This window comes from Metarhizium brunneum, chromosome 1, assembly GCF_013426205.1.
Source record: "Metarhizium brunneum chromosome 1, complete sequence".
NCBI classification, from domain to species: domain Eukaryota; kingdom Fungi; phylum Ascomycota; class Sordariomycetes; order Hypocreales; family Clavicipitaceae; genus Metarhizium; species Metarhizium brunneum.
In genome coordinates this window covers 8,356,264-8,375,072 of record NC_089422.1, presented here as the reverse complement: position 1 = coordinate 8,375,072, position 18,809 = coordinate 8,356,264, and the positions used below count along the sequence as shown (strand labels likewise).

General features: G+C 51.5%; 6 protein-coding genes across 6 annotated transcripts; 1 reads left to right on the top strand and 5 right to left on the bottom strand.

Moving 5' to 3' along the window:
- Nucleotides 1-222: 222 nt before the first annotated feature.
- On the bottom strand, nucleotides 223-2,316 carry G6M90_00g025520 (uncharacterized protein; the record flags this gene model as incomplete). The annotated part of the gene is made up of 1 exon (XM_014692545.1): nucleotides 223-2,316. One exon carries the CDS (start codon nucleotides 2,314-2,316, stop codon nucleotides 223-225), a length of 2,094 nt encoding a protein of 697 aa, XP_014548031.1.
- Nucleotides 2,317-6,019: 3,703 nt separating this feature from the next.
- G6M90_00g025510 (uncharacterized protein) lies at nucleotides 6,020-6,346 on the bottom strand (the record flags this gene model as incomplete). The annotated part of the gene is made up of 1 exon (XM_014692546.1): nucleotides 6,020-6,346. The coding sequence occupies one exon, from the start codon at nucleotides 6,344-6,346 to the stop codon at nucleotides 6,020-6,022; it is 327 nt and encodes a 108-aa protein (XP_014548032.1).
- A 1,179-nt stretch (nucleotides 6,347-7,525) lies between these two features.
- On the bottom strand, nucleotides 7,526-8,562 carry rad1 (DNA damage checkpoint control protein rad1; the record flags this gene model as incomplete). The annotated part of the gene is made up of 2 exons (XM_014692547.1): nucleotides 7,526-8,343; nucleotides 8,406-8,562. 2 exons carry the CDS (start codon nucleotides 8,560-8,562, stop codon nucleotides 7,526-7,528), a joined length of 975 nt encoding a protein of 324 aa, XP_014548033.1.
- A 942-nt stretch (nucleotides 8,563-9,504) lies between these two features.
- Nucleotides 9,505-10,835, top strand: GCN5 (Histone acetyltransferase GCN5; the record flags this gene model as incomplete). The annotated part of the gene is made up of 3 exons (XM_014692548.1): nucleotides 9,505-9,532; nucleotides 9,586-9,716; nucleotides 9,783-10,835. The coding sequence occupies 3 exons, from the start codon at nucleotides 9,505-9,507 to the stop codon at nucleotides 10,833-10,835; spliced, it is 1,212 nt and encodes a 403-aa protein (XP_014548034.1).
- Nucleotides 10,836-11,897: 1,062 nt separating this feature from the next.
- Nucleotides 11,898-12,863, bottom strand: G6M90_00g025480 (uncharacterized protein; the record flags this gene model as incomplete). Its single annotated transcript, XM_014692549.1, has 1 exon — nucleotides 11,898-12,863. The coding sequence occupies one exon, from the start codon at nucleotides 12,861-12,863 to the stop codon at nucleotides 11,898-11,900; it is 966 nt and encodes a 321-aa protein (XP_014548035.1).
- A 2,389-nt stretch (nucleotides 12,864-15,252) lies between these two features.
- Nucleotides 15,253-17,186, bottom strand: G6M90_00g025470 (uncharacterized protein; the record flags this gene model as incomplete). Its single annotated transcript, XM_014692550.1, has 3 exons — nucleotides 15,253-16,787; nucleotides 16,877-16,964; nucleotides 17,064-17,186. The coding sequence occupies 3 exons, from the start codon at nucleotides 17,184-17,186 to the stop codon at nucleotides 15,253-15,255; spliced, it is 1,746 nt and encodes a 581-aa protein (XP_014548036.1).
- Nucleotides 17,187-18,809: the final 1,623 nt, after the last annotated feature.

Here is an 18,809-nt window from a genome sequence, read left to right as displayed (position 1 = left end):
GGAGTTGTTGTCATGGTTCCTCTCTACGGACAGGCGAGGTGGTTGTTGCGTGGAGGCGCTGTGGCGTCTCGGGTCATGCCGAGTGGATCTTGACAAACTGAGAGCTACAACTTCATTTGGTGCTCAAATAGTTACTTGTTCAATCCATGCTTCTGCTTCTCTATCGTTGGTATCATAAATAACATCATGCCTACGGTTGCATCTGTCACAATCATTACAAAATTACTCTCCTCCTGCCGCCATCCATCTCAAAAGTGCTGCAATGTCTTGCTTCATGCTTGCACTCAGGTCCGCCGACTCGGCTACCTGTTCAGACACGCAGTCTCTCTCGCCGTCCCCTACCACCAATGGGGCTGACTTCAGCCTGAATGACTGACCCTGGGGATATCGCAAAGTATAGTGCTTGGCCGAGTCCTCCTCTGGCGTCCACTTTCTTGGAGGTGCATGACTTCGGAAGAAGCGAATGGGCTCTGCAAATGTGTAGCCGTCTTCGGAACTAACTGGGACGGGAGCCTCTGTGTCCCCGCTGACCGTAGATGGGGATGTAGATGTGATGCTGTGTGATGAGAGACTCCATGGTGAAGCCGCCCCATCCGGAATGAGTTCGCCGTGGGTTTCAAAGCCAAATGTTGAGAACCAAGCTGTCATGTCATCAGCCAGGTCATTCTCATCATCGTCATACGTGGCCGTTCGCGAGTCGCCGCTTGTAAGGCCCTGGATAGCTATTTGGTAGGCACCACTGTCGATGGAATCATCCATCTCCTCATCCGAGTTGACATATGAATCTGCGATTTGGCAGGCAATTCGACCGTGCTTGAAGGAAGAGTTAACAGTAGACAGCTGCGTGCCGGGAAGATAGACCAAGTCACCACTATCTTGAGATCGGACGCTGTGATCAACACTCGGCCGGCCCGCTGGCTCCTCAAGCTCGTCGTCGGATTCGACTTCTGGTATAGTCGGAAGTCGTGCCTTGGTATTCGTGAAAACGAATCTCTGGGGGTTCTTAGGAGGCGGGTTTAGGGGGTAAACGTTACTTGTGACTACGATGGTGTCGCTTTCGTGACGCGCTCGTGGTATGGCAGACTTTTGCATTGACATGCTGGGTAAGGAAAAGTCTGCATGGATAACAGCTTCGTCAAGCGGCAATACTGATGGCCTCTCTGCGTTGCTGTTGTTCTTGTTGCTCTTGGCGGAACTTGTCGTGGTCTGCCGCGACCAGGCACTATCAGACGAATCGCTTGAGTCTCGCCCCTCAAACGACGACGGCTGCTGGTCTTTATGTGTACGTCTGGCTCGCACCTCTTCGAGCTTCTCTGGAGTCAGCATCTCATCGGCTTGTACGCGCTTGAAGCGTGTGCCAGAGAAGAGCTGAGCAACGCCATTTGATACCGCCCATCTGGCGGGTTTGGTTGGCTGCGAAGTACGGGGCTGGGAGACTTTTTTTGATTCCTTCTTCAGCGAATTCATAGTTTGTGTCTCGGGGCACAGGGGAAGGGGCTTGTCTATAGGTGATTTAGTTCTCTTGGAGAGAGTAGGTCGATTGCTTGTTTTGTCTTCTTGGTGATGTTGAGTAGTGGTATGAAGAGCATCAAAATCAGCCGGCGTTTCCGGCCCCCCCGTCGTTTCTGACGTCTCTGGCAAGTCGTGTAACCATGACGTCAAACTCGTATCGTCCATATTCTCGTGAACTGCTTCAAAGGCGTCTGCTGTTTCCTTGATCATGAGCTGTACTGACTGTGTCCAGGCGTCATGATGGCCTAGCGAGGGAGTCACAACCAGACGTTCCAAGCAGCCGTCTTGCATCATAGTGACAGCAGAGTCAGAGAATGGGGAAAATGACCGTTCAGAGGGTTTTCGACTTTTGTCCATGCATTGTTCATATTGTCCGGCAATATGCTGTGAATTCCGCCTTGTTGGCCCTCGATTCTGTTCTGCTCTCGGCAACTCAGACCAACGTGTTCTGGTGACAGAACTCTCATCCGCAGAACGCTTACCAACTGCATCTTCCTTAGATTCCTCATAAGCATGAACTGATCTCGCTGGCGAGATTTTAGAAACTCCGAGCTTGGCGGAAGGGAGTGAAGACAAGGCTCGGTCGCTATCATCGTCGCTCCGGATGAAGACGGGGGGGGTGGGTCGCTGACGCCTCACGCTTGGCAGCCACAAAAGTGATCGTGATGAATTCTTCGAGTCCATTCGAAGTGAGCGACACTCATCAAGTGACTGAGCTCTTCTGTGATTAAGTCGAGAAGGAGATGAACCAAGTTGTTGGTTCGCTGGCGCACGTCCCATTGTGCCAACCGTCGGACTCTCCATCTTGCTGAGACGGGCCTGCTGCTTGTGTAGCCCGAGGAAACCAACAGAACGGCAGTAGAACAGGCAGGATATTGGGACCGCTATTTAAAAGGGAAGTGAATGCACAAACAACCCAAGTGCCAGCGCATAAACGCTTGCCAACTGTTTGACTGAAGAGGTATTGACAAAGGGCCATATGACATAGTGAGACGGTTAGAGTATCAAAGGGAACAAAACGACCATGGCATAGCAGAACAGAGAGACATGCGAGGCGCACAACACTTTTTGATACTTGTTTGGACGACCCCCTGGGATGGACAAAACACAAAGAATTATTTCACCGCCGTGTACAGCGAGTGGGCAATGCTTTCAGTAAGGGAGCAGTTGAAAGGTTGCAATGAAGGAGCGCCAGCCTGGTTCAAGTATCTCGACCCTGGCTTATAAGTGAATGTCAACCTGATGGGGGCCACCAGCCTTCTCACGTTGTGGCCGCAGCGATTTCAGGTTGGTGGTGGTACGCAAAACATGGGTTCCGAGCCCACACCTGGCCGGCCGGAAACAGGCGGGTGTCAGTTATTCTGTCGAAAAATGAATTGTTTCCCTTGTTGCATGTCGTACTGGGCGAGACTGGTTCCATTGTGGCTGCGGCCCAGCCCAGGTAGAAGCCCATGCGGCGTGACCCATGCTTGCGAGTTCTGTTCAGCCAGGCCACCAGCATCTGGAGTGCTTGCACCAGGGATCGATCGGCATGGGGGGCGCAGCCAACTCCAGCTTTAGGGAACCAGAGCCAATTCGGCACGACCCTGGCTCGAAATAGTTCACTGGATGCTGTGGGTGCTGGCTGATGCGTTTTCTCAACGCCCCGACTTCCCGACTTTGTTTGCGAAGTGGCTCCAGCGTTGGCCATTTCCCTTGTATCCTTTTGGATCAACGATTCATCATGTGCCAGAAGTGAAGGCCTGCCATTCCGTCCATTCCACGATGCTCTTCGGCCCTGGCTACTCGTCGGCGGGTATCCGAGATCCTTCCAAGTGCCGTTTTGGTAATGGACGAAAACCACTGGCGAGTCAAATCGCTAGTTCTCGAGTTAGCAGTCAGAAAATCACGCATTACGAGAGGTTTATGGTATGGCATGGTCGTGGTACAATGTGATGGTGTGCGTAAAGACACGGGAAGAGGCATTACACAGCCAGGAAGCGAGGTGTTCTGCGGCATCATTGGTTAATGGGACGGTGCGAGTGCAGTGGGCAACACAAGCCCAGATATACATTGGTGATAGATGAAAGGATGCCAGCGTCTAGATGCTTATATACCGACTGGGATAATGCCCTTGAGTTAGCCCAATAGACAAGAGGAACACGCCAACAATGCCAATGACGAGATTCTCGATCATAGCGGCCAAGTCACCCGACACAGCTCCAAGCCAAGACGATGACCTCGTGGTTCATGGGTGTAAATAGCTGTAGCAGCAAACCTCTCTCCCCGCTTCAGAATGGCAGCCTTGCCCTGACTTTGGTAGCTCGCAGCAGAGTGTGTCGGCCGCACACCTAGAGCCTGGGAAGCCCTTGGCCTTGCCCATTAGGGACGCCAAAGCACGAGGCATGTTTCAGTGCACAAGCCGCTTCATGATCCCTTCCTCTTGTGCGGCAAATGACGAGTTGGTATAATCCTCTCCTGGTACTGGCACTCGCGCGTTTCTAAATGTAGAGCGGTAATAGCAGATAGTACTCATGAAGCACTGCAAGAGCAAGCGCAACATCTCGGCACCTCGCTAGAATAGGGTGGCATACTGCTCGTATTAACGTTCACAGCTGAGGTTGATATAACTTATGTCGTGATCAGCTGTGTGTCTTTGTTTTTTTGGCACTGAACACGATTCGTCTGTGCGTGTTATGCCTTCCCAATGCGCCATACCTGTCCGTTTCGCACTTGACGCCTCTTTCGTTGTGGTCCTACGCGCCTCTGGTTGTCCTCCGTGTACTATCGGATAATCTCTCCAAATCAGCCTAAAATGGCAAACATGACGATAGGCTGGCAGTACCAGGGTCAAGGGCTTGGGGTCTTCAAAAGCCGGCCACAACATGTCGACAATCCCGGCATTTTGACGATGGAAAAGAGATCAAGATGTGATCAGCAGTTGGGATGTTGATGAAAGCTGGTGGCCTTGCAGAGATGAAGATGTCTGTTAGGCCAGAGTGTTGGCAATTGTGGGGCGAGAAAACGTGAGGAAGAACGAACGGGAAAGGCCGCAGTCAACTGCTGCACGCTTGAGCAGGCGCTACTGTCCTGATAAACATGCTAGGACCAGAATGAGCTAGCTTCAATGTTTATCCCTACCTCTCGCAAAAGACTTCGTCGGCCGCGTGTTCATTACAATACTCTTTTTGAAGAGACCGGATCTTATCAGAGATATACAGAGTATACATGTAGGGTCAACTATGACCTCGATTGCGGGAGCTCGGGCTTAAACCACCTCACATGCAGCAGAGAACCCGCCTACGTGCGTCGCTGTGCGTACATACGGAGTGCATAAGCCTCATATTATCATCCCCATCACTCCACCGATTCTGTTCGAAGAAGATAACCATCTTGCAGTCCTCCGTGCACGTTTGATCTCTGCCAGTCTCAACTTCGGTCTGCCGGTATCGACATACTTGGTCAATTGTGGCTAGCAGGTTATTTGGGCAAATACGGAGTACTCTGTAGCCTGATGACAGCTGAAGAACGAACTCCGACGACAATCGTATTTCTCGTTTTTACGACATCTTTCAGCAACCACCAGCCGAATATCAGAAATTAATGATGCGGCAGATCCAGCCGTCGATCAGTCCAGATAAACCCATGGTCAAAGCTTTCTTCGTCATTCCTACATAAACGATGATCATAGTCGTCGCTCATTGCCATAACTGGCAACTCGTCGCAATTTCCCGTTAGCAATCCAATCTACGGATACTGTGCAAACATGGTCTCTCTGGATTCCTTTTTCTTAGTCTATCTAGCTCAAACAATCACTACCCCGTATGCACAATCGGGCACAGACCACATGGCAATCACAAACCCCAGAACTGCAACGGGATGGGCCCCAGGAATGCCGGCTTGGTCCTTGACGCGCCCAACATCGCCGGCATTGCCATGCAGTCACATCAGAAGGCGAGGCTACAGGCTACTAGCTAGCGCTAGCCGAGCTTGATAGCCGTGTCCTTTATGCCTGATCACTCGGTTCCGGAAGTGTCAACTTGAAAAAAGTTATATTGCGGTTGCTTTTATTGAGCGCCGATTATGCCAAAACAAGTTGTTTTCCCTACAATATTTTGTACAGGCTCCGAAAACGCCTCAAGTCTCCATGTGATCCATCCCCATCGGCGCCAATCAGAACATATCGGGCCGTAACACAGCATCATCCTTCCCCAGATGCGACCCGAAACCCGGGTCCAGAGCAATAGACTACCGACTGGTATGCGATGCCAAGAACTGTAACACAACAAAATGAGAAGAGCAACTCCCCCCACGAACGCCTCACGGACCTAACCCAAATGGCCCGTGTATCGCAATCCCTTGGCAGTAAAAATAGTACGCCACGTTTCCGTTTGTATCCTCGAATAGAAATGGCTCGAGGGAGCCGAAAGAGAATACGTAATAAAGTTTCAGGGCTGCCGTTTGTTGGCATGTGTGTTTGTCGCTGTTAAACGAATCCGTGGCCTTCTGCACCAGTGCTCCGTTCCCATTATAGAACATGATTGGCCTCTCTCATCCTTCGCGGCGTCCCAGTCCGTAGAAACGACGACGCAGCGTGCCTAGGAAATGGAATAATTTTACCGTCGAGTAGTGTTTCGCAATCATCCTGGGCCTCGTCGTCCGTGGGCCTCGTGCAGCTGCAGCATGCTGCGAAAAACTGGCCCATGGACGCGACTATTAGGCCGGGAAATGCGGCAACAGCGCTTAGACATTTGCCCCGGCTGTTGGCCTTCTTGGCCTTCTCGTCCTCATCGTGGAGTCTGATGCCCTTGGAGGATGGCATGGTTGTCTTTGACGCGGCGTCGGTGGGAAGCATGTTTGTCCGTAGAGATCTTTCGATTGCAAAGCGTGTGCCAGCGAATGAATCGACACTAGTCCGTATGTTTTTTCTTTCTTTTTCTGCTGCGGTGCTTCTTAATACAGTATATTATTATAAGGCCTAGGTAGGGAAGAACCAAGGCAGCAAGGGCGGCTTTTAATAAATGGATTTCGCGGGATTGCGTCGTCTCCCTCGCGCCTCCCTTGGCCTTGCCTGCGCGACGTATTACGCCTCCATTCCTGAGCCATGCCGCACAACGGCATGTAAGTCTAGTATGTACTAGCATGTCGGGCAGTCTCACAATTTCATTTCGTGGCGTCAATGACATGAGTCAATCATCCATCTGGGAGTATGCTCGCCTGCGAGCGAGGAGTTGGCTAGCTTTGCATTTTTGCATAATGGCCAATCTCCTTTACATGACACCACGCCCTGCCTTGCAAGTCTATGTACAAATGGATACTTGGCCCACTCCACATGTCGTGTTGGTAAATATGTACATTGCTCTATGCATTCTTATCGTCGTCTAGCCACGGTTACATATTCGCTGCTTTGCAGGAGGTATGAGGGATGTAAACTGTATACATACGTATTCTGTTGTATATACTGCCAACACCTACGGAGCGCGAAGCACACATTCACAAGTTTGCGCGACAAATGGAGTGTTGACCAGAAATGGCTGCTTCTTATTGGGAGAGTCTATGGCGACTGCAGTCCTGACTGGTTACGCGGCCCATTATAGGCCAGGCGACTCATGAGCAGGGACGTGCTGGGACAGACCATGCTGGTGATCTCGGCTACCTAATGCACGCAGGGCAAGATCAGGATTTGCACAAGGATTTGCCAACGCACGGAGTTGGCTGATAAACTATGGCTGGTTCTTTCCCTTGCGGTATTCGGGAAAAAAGACGTCCTGAGAAAAAGCGTCAATGTTGATCTCGATTGCAAAATGATGGGTCACAGCACATAATAATGCACGCAAGGGAATGACACGCCATATAAAGCACACTATGAGTCGATACACTAACAAAGACCAAATTCAGAGTCATGATTGACATACGGACAGATCAAGTTCTAGGTATGTATATCACGACTCGAGCTCTACCCATTTTCTCCCCCTTGACAATCAGAGGTCGAGCTCGCGGGAAATTGTCATGGACCCTAGCCATCCAAGCGCCTCTAATCTTCTTCAAACTCGATACCTGTATCAGTCTCGCCCTCGTCCTCCTCGTCGTATGTGATAAAGGGAACAAACCGAAAATCCAGAAAACTTCGCTTACCACCTTCCATCTCTACCATGAACTGAAGACTCAAGACGCCCTGTGCGTCACCCCGGAGACTGACCTTGTTCGCGATACGCATGGCCTCTGTTGAATTTTTGATGAAGTCGAACTTGTACGTCTGAGCCCAGCGGTCGGCAATGGTGAAAGTCTCCAGCAAGTCTCTGCCCCTAGCAAAATCTACTGCGGAACTTCCCAGGTCACCAGTGCCAGCGAGTGACAAAAAGGGCGACGTCTTTGAGGCGATAATGGCCAGCTTGTCAGGAGCCGTGGGAGATATCTCCGCCAAGGAATCCAATAGGGAACGCGACGACATGATTATTTTGAACGACATCTCCTCTCGATTGAATGGAATATCGTCTGGCAATTCCGGCACATATGTCGTCAATCCTGCCGTGGTCTTCACCCCAGCTTCTTCAATGGTGATTTTGAAAGCATCTCCTGCTTCGCCGTAAAGTAATGTACAGGTGCCAGATATCCCAAGAGCTTGGTTGCTGAATGCATCTGGTCTGTAATTTCTCAAGTTACTCCGATAAGGGTCTTGCTCTGCCTTCTGCGCCCGAGTCGCAACATCCACAGCTCCAAATATTTGGAGCACTTCAAGAAATGATGCCAAGGAGATTTGGAAATTTGGTAGATCGACTGCTTCGTCATCGTCAGAGAGTGGCAGGTTGAGGCTATATGCTGAAAACAGCGCCTTGTCAAGAAAAGCAACTCCTGAAACAATAGTTAGCCGTGTGACGGTTGCGGGACCATGAAGTTGTGAGGAAATAAGTTACCTTGCATTACCCTCGAATGGTCTGCAGCAAATCGAATACCTTCCTCAGTTATCTGGACATGGACTCTTGGAGCAAAGTTAATACACCGAAGCAGCTGATATAGCGGCCGTGTAGACGTAGCTACAGCCCGAAAGATTGGGGTCTTGTCAGGCGCCATGATTCTTGATGTGCAAATGTGCTGATCGTTGGGAGCGATGGATATCAATCGTGCGAAACTTTTCTCTTTCTAAAATCAAAAAAAAAAAAACCAAACCAGATAGCAATCGTTCAGCAGGTCTCCTGCGTCTTCTCTGCCTTCCCTCTTTCAACTAATGTACAATAGAGACCAGCTGGCTCGTCAACCAACCAGTCAGTGTAGTTATTTGGGTATCTTCTCAAAGGTAGACTCCAACTGCACAGAACATGTATACAACTCCGAAGCTGTCAAGTAATGTGAGCGTTGGAAAGAACGGCTGTCACCGTAGAATGCATACGTACGCGAGTGCCAAAGAAGCTGGGATGCCAAGTGTCGCGAGGTTAACAAGAGACCGGTCTGCAAGTTCATTAGCATCATAGAACGACCAGCAGGACCGGCAAATGATAGACAAACTCAATGTAAATACGCCAGTAATTGCCAATCCCAACAGCATCAAGATGAATGCAACGAGGAACTGGCTGTTTTTGCCAACGGTGGGGAGGAATGGACTGCCAGCAGCAGCTTGCCAAACTTCATGCAGCGAGGAATCCATGTGCCAAGTGCTTCAAGTCGGAGCGGTATATCGTAAGGGAGATTGAATGGGTCGAATAGGTGCTGTCCACGCGTTGTGCTAGCACAATGGTTGTCGATGCGATTTGGACGAGAACTGCAAGGCTACGAGTTGATTTATGGGTGCGACAAGCTGTCCTGACATCGACATCGTGGCCAGAGGCAAAACAGGTTTAGCGCCAACCCCTGGGAGCTTTAAGCTGCCAACGTAAGCCGTGCACGGACCATGAACGAATACTCACTTGCAATGTTCAGCGCGTCGGTCCCCACATTGATTTAACATTCGCATCACATCTCTACGTCAGTACCACCGACGGTGGAATATCAGCGTCATAACCACAGCCATCTTCCATCATGGGAGACGTTATCAAGGAAGAAAATGGTGAGCTTAATTTATACCTGTGTTTTCCTTTCTCCAAGCTCACAACACCCAAGGCACAAAGCGCAAGGCTTCGGAGGACCCCACCTCGCCCGCTGCATTGAAGCGTATTAAGCATGACGAATCTGTCGACGCAGCCGAGGAAAAGAAGCCCGTGGCCATGAAACCAATTCCATTCCCTGAAAAGGTACATTCTGAGCGTTTGTTGCATTTTTTTCGGTCAGTTCGAATCAGCTAACCGCGGCCGTCTCAGCCTGCCGTTATCGAAGAGCGCAACGGCGAGATTGAATTTCGAGTTGTGAATAACGACAACGAGCGCGAGTCCCTGATCATTCTTACCGGGCTAAAATGCATATTCCAAAAACAGCTTCCCAAGATGCCAAAAGACTATATTGCGCGTCTAGTATACGACCGTACGCATTTATCGATTGCCATAGTCAAGAAACCATTGGAGGTCGTTGGCGGAATCACGTATCGACCATTTAAGGGTAGACAGTTTGCGGAGATTGTGTTTTGCGCTATCAGCTCTGACCAGCAAGTCAAGGGGTATGGTGCACATCTTATGTCCCATCTAAAGGATTATGTCAAAGCAACCAGCGACGTCATGCACTTCCTAACGTATGCTGATAATTACGCTATTGGGTACTTCAAGAAACAAGGCTTCACTAAGGAAATCACTCTTGATAAAAGTGTTTGGATGGGATACATCAAAGATTATGAAGGGGGCACTATTATGCAGTGCTCCATGCTACCCCGGATCCGATACCTCGAAATGGGCCGTATGTTGCTCAAACAAAAGGAATGCGTGCAGGCCAAAATACGCGCATACTCAAAATCACACACTGTCCACGCACCACCAAAGGAGTGGAAGAACGGTGTCAGAGAAATCGATCCTCTAGATATCCCTGCCATTCGCGCATCTGGCTGGTCCCCCGACATGGACGAACTGGCTCGCCAACCCCGACACGGCCCCAACTACAACCAACTCCTGCACCTACTCAACGACCTCCAAAATCACCAGTCTGCGTGGCCGTTCCTCGTCCCCGTTAACCGCGACGACGTGGCCGACTACTACGAGGTCATCAAAGAGCCCATGGATCTCAGCACCATGGAAAACAAGCTCGAGGCGGACCAGTACGCCACCCCAGAAGACTTCACCAGAGACGCCAAGCTCATATTTGACAACTGCCGCAAATACAATAACGAAAACACGCCATATGCAAAGTCAGCTAATAAACTGGAGAAATTCATGTGGCAGCAAATCAAGGCCATCCCGGAGTGGTCGCACCTCGAGCCGGAGAAATAGAATTCTTTCCACGCTCCAATGCGCAAGATCCGCTTTGTATCGTCATCGCGAGGGGCGGATGCCCGTACAAAAGAGTCTGCGAATTCGGCAGGGTAGAGGCTTGGTGTGGAATTACGATTTATGGGATTAGCGTGGCGTTTGGTAGGTTTAGCCTCTGTGTATAACAATCATGGTTCTCCAGTACGTCGGATGGGTATTAGTTTTGACGTACTTGGTAATATATCATAGACTGTCACCCGACAACGTCATGTGTCAGCCACACGGCAGCACCGCATAGTATCCGATAAGGGAACGGAAAAGGGTAATCAGCTGTAACTGCTTGCGATTACCCAACCCTCACCGTGCCCATGAAGCATCCGTGTCGTATTGCCCCAGCCAGCTACAGCAACATTCTTGACTTGTCTTGCAGAAAATGCAGCCAAGGCAAGGCACAATCAGTAGACTTTCATCCCGACTTTAACGTAAAAGGGTAACAACTTGGGCACCTTGCTCGGTACCCAGCACCCTCTATGTAGCCTCCGCCAGCCAATTTCATCATATTACACCAGTAAAAGGCACACACCAAACCAAGCTACCGTAAAACCAGACTAAAAAAGACCCGACGCATGACGCATACCAAAACTTCAACAAGCACGCACGAAAATAATAATGAAAAAAAATCATTCTTATATTCTGATCAACGTATGATACATGAAACGTTCCAACGCCAGAGCAATCTTTTTATCGCATTATCAACAGAGGAAAGAAAAATAGCCCATCAGACGTCAGTCCCATCTATTAAACCCGGTATCATCAAGATACGGCTCAAAGCACCCAACAAGAAAGAAAATGTGACCATCTGGACAGAGGTGCTTCGTCTCTGATCGTTGACTGCTAGTTTTGACTAGTAGTTGTAAAGCGAAAAAGAAGCGAAAAAAATCGTGAAATTCATGAGTATGCATATCCCGTCTCTACCCATTTTATCAAAACGTAGGTCCATTCCTTTCTGTCTTTCCTTCTTTCTTTTTTTTTTCCAATTTTTGGGGGAGGGGTTCGTGTTGTACCGTATTCTTCACCTTATATCTAGAATGCATCCTGTGCATTGGGAAGACGAATTGTCGGGCGAGTCGCCCGGGGGAGAGAGGAGTGAGGCGCCGCAGCTGCAGCAGTGACTCGAGATCTTCGAGATTCAGCACGGAGGCTAGGGTTTTCGGCTTCAAGGGTCCGGAGGAGCATGGGGTGCAGCACTTCGGGGATTTCAGACCACTGGCCGGCTCGAGCAGCGGTGAGCATGCGCGGGGGGATGAGAGCTGCTGGAATGACGGATGTGCTTGGTGCTCTGCGAATCATCTGCTCTGTCATTTGCTCGGTGAGAAGGGCCAGCTCTCCCGAGTCAATGGCATTCTTGAGCCATTGCTCCCACTCCTCGTCCAGGACGATGGATGTATCTCCGGCCTCGCGGCGGGTTGCACGGTCACGAAGCCGCTCGTTCAGATACACGCCGACACTCTCAAACTCGCCATCGCTTTCATCTTCCTGGTTGGCGTCGTCGTCCTCATCGCCCAGCACACCGAGGGACGGAATCGACGTGGTGGATTGTATCTGCTCGGGTTCAGCCTGGGTGATGCTCGAGGTCTCAGGCAGCTGGACCTCTGAGGGCGGTACCCAGTCGGATACCTCGTCTGCGGTTGTGTCTCTAATGGTGATTCCCTGCTCCTTCTCGAACTTCTCCTTTGCCCATTTGGTGCCCTCCCACTTGGTAAGGCCGCGGATTTCGGCTTTGGTAAGGCGCAGGGCGTCGAAGGCTTGGAAGAGGAGTCTGTGCCATGGCCAGCGGCACAGGCGAATTCTATGCGTCGGGTGAGTGTAATCGAGGCCGGGGTATTTGGCCTCCTGGGTTTCGAGGTGTCCGTAAAAGGCATGCGTCTCCTGGCGGACTTCGGGGATGAGGCTCCTTTGCAGAAACGTCTGGAAGTTTTGCGGATCGCTGGCTTTGGGCTTGGCGTAGAGCCGGTCGTACACAACGTCTTCGACTGGACGGCCCTTCATTGTGCCCCTTTGCTACTAGTCTGATATCTGGGCGTGAAATTCTGGGTATATTTCAGCAGGCTCGATTTCTATCCGGTCGAAAAGCGGTCGCAGTCGGCTTTTGTAGCGGCGGCACAAGGAATTGGTGGCGGCGAAAGGGCAAGGACGAGGCCAGGACTCGCTCCCTCAGCTGGACAAGTAAGCCGTAGATGGGTGAGGCGGGAGAAGCCGAGATGGCGGATGACGACGGCCGAGTGCTGCCGCCTCAACAAGTAACAAAGTCGTGCACAGCTGTGTCCAGGACTGTGGGCGCAAATGAAGGTGAAGTGCCGTGTCGCACGCTCCTTAAATTGAAGACTTGATGCAGCCAAGGAAGACGAAAAGAGCGGCGGCGTGGGTAGCGGAGAGTGGGAGTGAGTGTTGCACTTGGACTGTCGTCGGTCAAGTTTGGGCGGAAAGAAAGCTGGGGGTCGGTTGATATCGGGGCGTGGGTCGCGTCAACAATGCAGCCAGGCACTAGTCATTGAGCCAGATTGCCGTCGATAACTTACTTGTTGTGTCGCACAGCAGCCCGAGGTTGGGAGAAACAAAAATAAAAATAAAAAATAGAACAGGCGATGGCGTCCCGATGTTGTCGAGATAGCCGGGCTTGCAAAAGACTGGGTACTTGGTCTTCCAGGTCGCCGAAAGCAGAAGCGCCAACTCGAGACTCTAGACACGCCGAATCGGGCAGCAATCACGCATTGCAAAATAGACCAGACTTGACAATTTTAAAATACGCCCTGCTCGCGCCTTGTTGTGATATGGGGAGCCTGCCTACCGAACCAATTCTGAATATAGCAGAGAAGAACGGCGCAGCAAGATGGCCAGGCATGATGGGATTTGGGTCCGGGTGACGAAATATTGGACAGACGACCGTGGAAACAAACCGAAGGACGATGCAGCAGCCGCAGCAATTCACCATCCAGATTGTCAGCAGCGTCAACCTCCAACGTCGAGCGGTTTCTTCGTGCCTTGCTAAGCACATGCTGACCTCATGCAGCCGCAGACCCATGTTGGCCTGCACCAGTACGCTTTCCATGTTCAACTTCTAAAATTAATTTCATTCACCTTTCCATCTCGGCCTGCCTTGGCCGCAACCGGCATCCGCACCACTCCCACCCCCCAGGCCCCAATCGGCGAGTATCTGTATGTATGTACATATGTCTGTCTGTCCGGTGGCGCCGTTTCACCCACACTGACAGTTTGGTCCGTCTTGCAGCCCAAGATGTGTGTGGATTCATCCTCCCTGCCATGTAACCCCCCCACGAGTCCACAGTACTCTGTAATCAATTCCAGAATTGAAGAAAATCCCCTCGACCCTTACACTCAGTACCGCCTTCCCGTTGGCCGCCTCTGACATGCATCAAGCTCACACGGTCCGTCAGCAGGCCTTTTGATTCGTCGCTTCAATCTGAATACTATCTGTCTCAATGCAACCATAAGCACATGATATATCAAACCGTTCCAATTATTCCAATAATATCATTGATGTTTGTGGAAAGAAACACCCCAGACTCTTATGTCTGTAGCAGAATATCTACCACTAAGGATGTACGTATAATACGCTATACTATATTCTTCTTTCATGAGCGATAGCCCGGTACCCAATCCTGACAGATGCTTCCTTTGCCCCTCTGTCAACATCCCAATGGTACACCACCGTATATGTACTCGCATCGAAACCGTGCCTCCTGAAGTCGGCACCCCCAATGCCACCAGCATCGTCTCTGTGTCTTCTCTGCCTTGTTTCCCGTCCTTTCTGGCCACTTATTATAACGACACCACGGTTGATACTGGCTCGTGCCTAACCGCATTTTAACGCATCGGGGGATTGATTCATGTGTCCATTCCAAATTTCGGTTCTTTCCGTCTCCAGTCGGAGACTCATGTCATCGGAATTAAACAGCTCTAGATTGGTCTCCTAGCCCCACGAGGTTAGCGAGCGGGTAACTCTCGGGAAATTCCACTTGCGATCTAGCCGTCACATCTACAATATCATATGTATATATTGAGTTGACCTCTCCAAAGACACCGCAGCTGCCCCGTGTACCTCATCCACAATCCACTGCACTATTTACATTACGTGGCTTTTTTTTGTTACCAAATGACTTTGAGCTGACAAGTCTATTATGCTACGAGTTGGCTGCCTCATGCTGGACCTCCCTATGCTAAACACACATCAAATTCATAAAAGTGGCTTGTGATGTCGTAAATATCATAAATGCGTTTCGTATATCGTTTGGACATAACCCGTCAATGAAACATGTAACAAAATTCATGCAACACCTCACAGGTTCCAATACGATGCTCTTGGTAGGGTGAAGTGAGCAGCTTCCTGCATCGTCATCCGCGGTTATGTTAGGTTCCGTCAGCTATATGCGGCTTCAGGATGCATACGCCTGGCGGCCATTGCTGCTGCCGGGCTTGTTAAATCCTCCTCCGGAGAATTCCGTCTCTCCCATTTCCTCCTCTCATCTCTCAAGCGATCTCTGTCTCTATCTCGGTCCCTGTCGCGAAGGTCCCATTCTGGTGGGTCTCGATTTCTATCAATATCGGCATGGCTGCTTGTTCTTCGCTGTGTTTCTGGTCGCCGTAAATAGCTCTTCTCTCTCCTCAAACCCATGTCCCTGTCTTCTTCCCAGTCACGGTCATGGTCGCGAACCCGTCCCCTTTGGTAACGCTCCCTTTCCCGTTCTTGTTCTCTCTCGCGCTCCTCACGTGTTCTACGCCTCCTCCGGCCGTCGCTTTCTGTCACGGAAGGATCTCCAGACTCATCTGTATCCATGTCGGAATAGCTTCGATTTAAACGTGAAGGGCGAACCTGCTCCCGACTCCTCCGTGTGCGAATAGGCTCCGTCCCGGAATTCTGTCTTGGGCCGGGCCGCGGCCGGTCGGAGGTGAGGCCATTTGGGAGAATACTGCTGACTGTCTCCGTAAACTTGTCGCGAAGGGAGCCCAACGGGCTTGGTCCGGTGCGTCTCTTTGCTTCCTCTGGTCGACCGTCCGATCGTAGCCCACGAAGATGGCTGGACCCATTAGAGGATCCCTGCGATTGTGAAGCAGCCCCCGTGCGTACAAATCTACGGACCGACGGAGGGGGTGGGGAGTATGGGTGACGGCGTCGCTTCTCTCTAGGATCCCCAACCGGCTCCTCGTCTGATGAATCAGTCATCTCGTGTCTTGGATGGCTATGCCTCCTCCCTGGGCCTGACCTCTTCATGTTGGGATTCAGATACGATGGTGAATACCCCCTTGGCAAAGAGGGGTCTTGGTCAGGTCGGCCAGAGGCATAGTCGGAAAAGCTCCTCCTCCTCCCCCTGTCATCTGGCGACGTATCACCGCGGCGTGGTCTGTCTGGAGACCTCTCTGCCTTGCGTTGACTGGCGTATCGACGTGGTACGTGAGTATATGCAAAGGGCCGTCCAAAATATTCTCCGTCATTTGGCCTCGGTCGCGGCGAGGAGGTGAATGAGAAAGGCTCCTGGAAATGGGCGTAGGTGAACTTTGGAGGAGGAGGCTGTTCATTTGCAGGCGGCGGCCTTGGAGTCGCCCCATCATCATTGGATGCTGCCGTCCATAATTTGTCTGCGCAACTTTTGTGCCAGCGATCAATGTCTTGGTCGGGTTTCTCCGGGAAACAAGTCCAAGGTAGGTCGACGGGGAAGTCTGCGCCGGTTTCCGGGTGTTTCAAGTTCCACTCCTTCACGGCATATTGCAGAAATGGAACATGCTCCTCGGGTCCGAGCAAGATCTCTAACGACTCCCATCGAGAGAAGCCGCGATAGGTGAGGGCCGGTATTGATGGGGGGTCAAAATCATTGCGTGTGGGTTGGAGGCTATGCTGGCAGCCAGTGATTTGCCAGACGTAGGAAATCGTCGAGTGCGGCGTGTCCACAAAGAGAGCTTTACGAAGACAAGCAAAGTTAGCATAGACAACTTTCCCAGGGCGAAGGGGGCGAGCTGTTTCTGGCCAGCTCTTGTAGTGAACGCACAGTCATAGTCGCCGCCAACAGCCTTGTAAAAGGCAGCCAGCTTACTTGGTGTGAGATGGTTGTCCGCCTTCTCACCAATCTCTAGCATCTACAGCAACAAGATGTCAGCTTGCAGGTCTTGTGACGCCAAATCCAGCTCGACGGCGGACCTCTTTGAACGAGAGCTCAGGGCTGCGTGGTGCCTTACAACGTGGCGGGCAATAGCCCTCAAAAGGGCATCGAGCTGCTTTGTAGGGCCCTTGTCCTTCTCAAACATGTAAGCATATTGAACCGCCGAGTCGGGCGACGCATCAGAGGAAGGCGACGACATGGCAAGCCGCCGCGTCGCTCACATCCAACGCAACAGTTTTATCAGGGAGAGGCTAGATGATTCGTGGGAGCAGTGGAAGATGTGTAGCTGGTGAAAATTGGAATTGATTGACTGGTTGTGGGAGCACGACAGGACATTCGGAACGGATGACGATAAAGGCGGTGGGCAAGTCGCGGGCACGAGCACATGCGTAGGGACAAGACCAGCGGCCAGGAACGCTTGTGCATCAGCCTGTATCAGCAACAGCTCCGAGGGCAGCCCAGATGACGACGTACAAAGACCGTCGCAGACAAACGGTGCAGGAGACAGACAAAAGGCTGAAAGGGCAGGCAGGGCAGGCTTTAGATGGTCGACGGTGGTGGTGGTTGTGTTGGTGCGCGGCGGCGGCGGACCTGGAGCATTGAATCGTGTGACTGGAGATTTCGGCTGGTCTTGCCTGGACGCAGCCCAACAGCATCAGGAGGATGTCACACCTTCAACCACGACGGGCTGAAACGGTGCCGTGAGCCCCGGGGGCCTCGATGCGGAATGTCAACTGGTCTTCTCCGCAATGCTGAATGCCCAATGTGTACCAATGTGACCTGCCAGGGTCGAGATGATCTGGGCTCGGCCATGATGCTAAACGTGAGCCAAGTGCGAGCGGCCCGCCGGCCGTCGCCGCGGCTTCAATGTTAATTACTGCTACTAAAGTGGACTGCTGCCCCCCCCCCCCATGGACCATGGCCATGTCGTCGTCGATGCCCGCCTTGTGCGTCGGCATCGTCGCTTTCGTCCTCTTGGTGCCCTTTTGCATGCCTCATGTGCTGGTGGGGGTGGGCTGACATGTGCATCCATCATCTGTGTCATTTGTGTCATTCACGTCCCGTCTCGGCGAGCCGCCTTACATGGCGTGGGAAACGACCACGATCATGACCAGCTACCAAAGTGCCTAGACACCAAGACACCAGGCATCACACCCAGAGCACGGAGCACAGGACAGCTGGCGCTGTGGCTGTGGCTGTGGCTCCTTGTAGTAATTGGCGGTCAAGGCAAGTCGATGCTGGTTCAGCTTCTGGTATTTAGCCTGGCCTGCCCGGCCTCGGCCTACGAGTACCGCAGGTCTGGTTCGTGACATGACATGTGTGCTACCATCCAGGCCAACCGTCCCATGCTTACTCCGTACTGAATGTAGAAATAAAAAACTCATTGTTGCTGGGTATTCAAGCGCAAGGTTCCAGATATGCGAGGCTACAAAATGCATACTTGACGTCAAGCCACAGCTGGCGTTGAGGGTCCATCGGGTCCATCTCGCAATCGAGGATCTGGCTGCCTGTTTCTTTTGCCCAACTTCCGTTTCGTCCAGCTGCTTCTCGTGTGGCACGCCTCACAGATCACTCCCGTATACTTGCTGCCCGTGTACGGTTTCTTTCAACTGGATAAAATTCTAATTCGGGGAACACTTATGACACAGCTGGCAAACACTAACGTACTTAGTAGGCACAAACAGGCACAAACATTGAGCACCTAGGTACATACTCCGTAGGCATCTCACAATTGCATCGATGGTTTCTGTTGCGCCAAGACCAACCATGCACAGCTCTCAGAGCCCTTTGACGCCACAATGAGCTATAGGGTAGCCGTCAC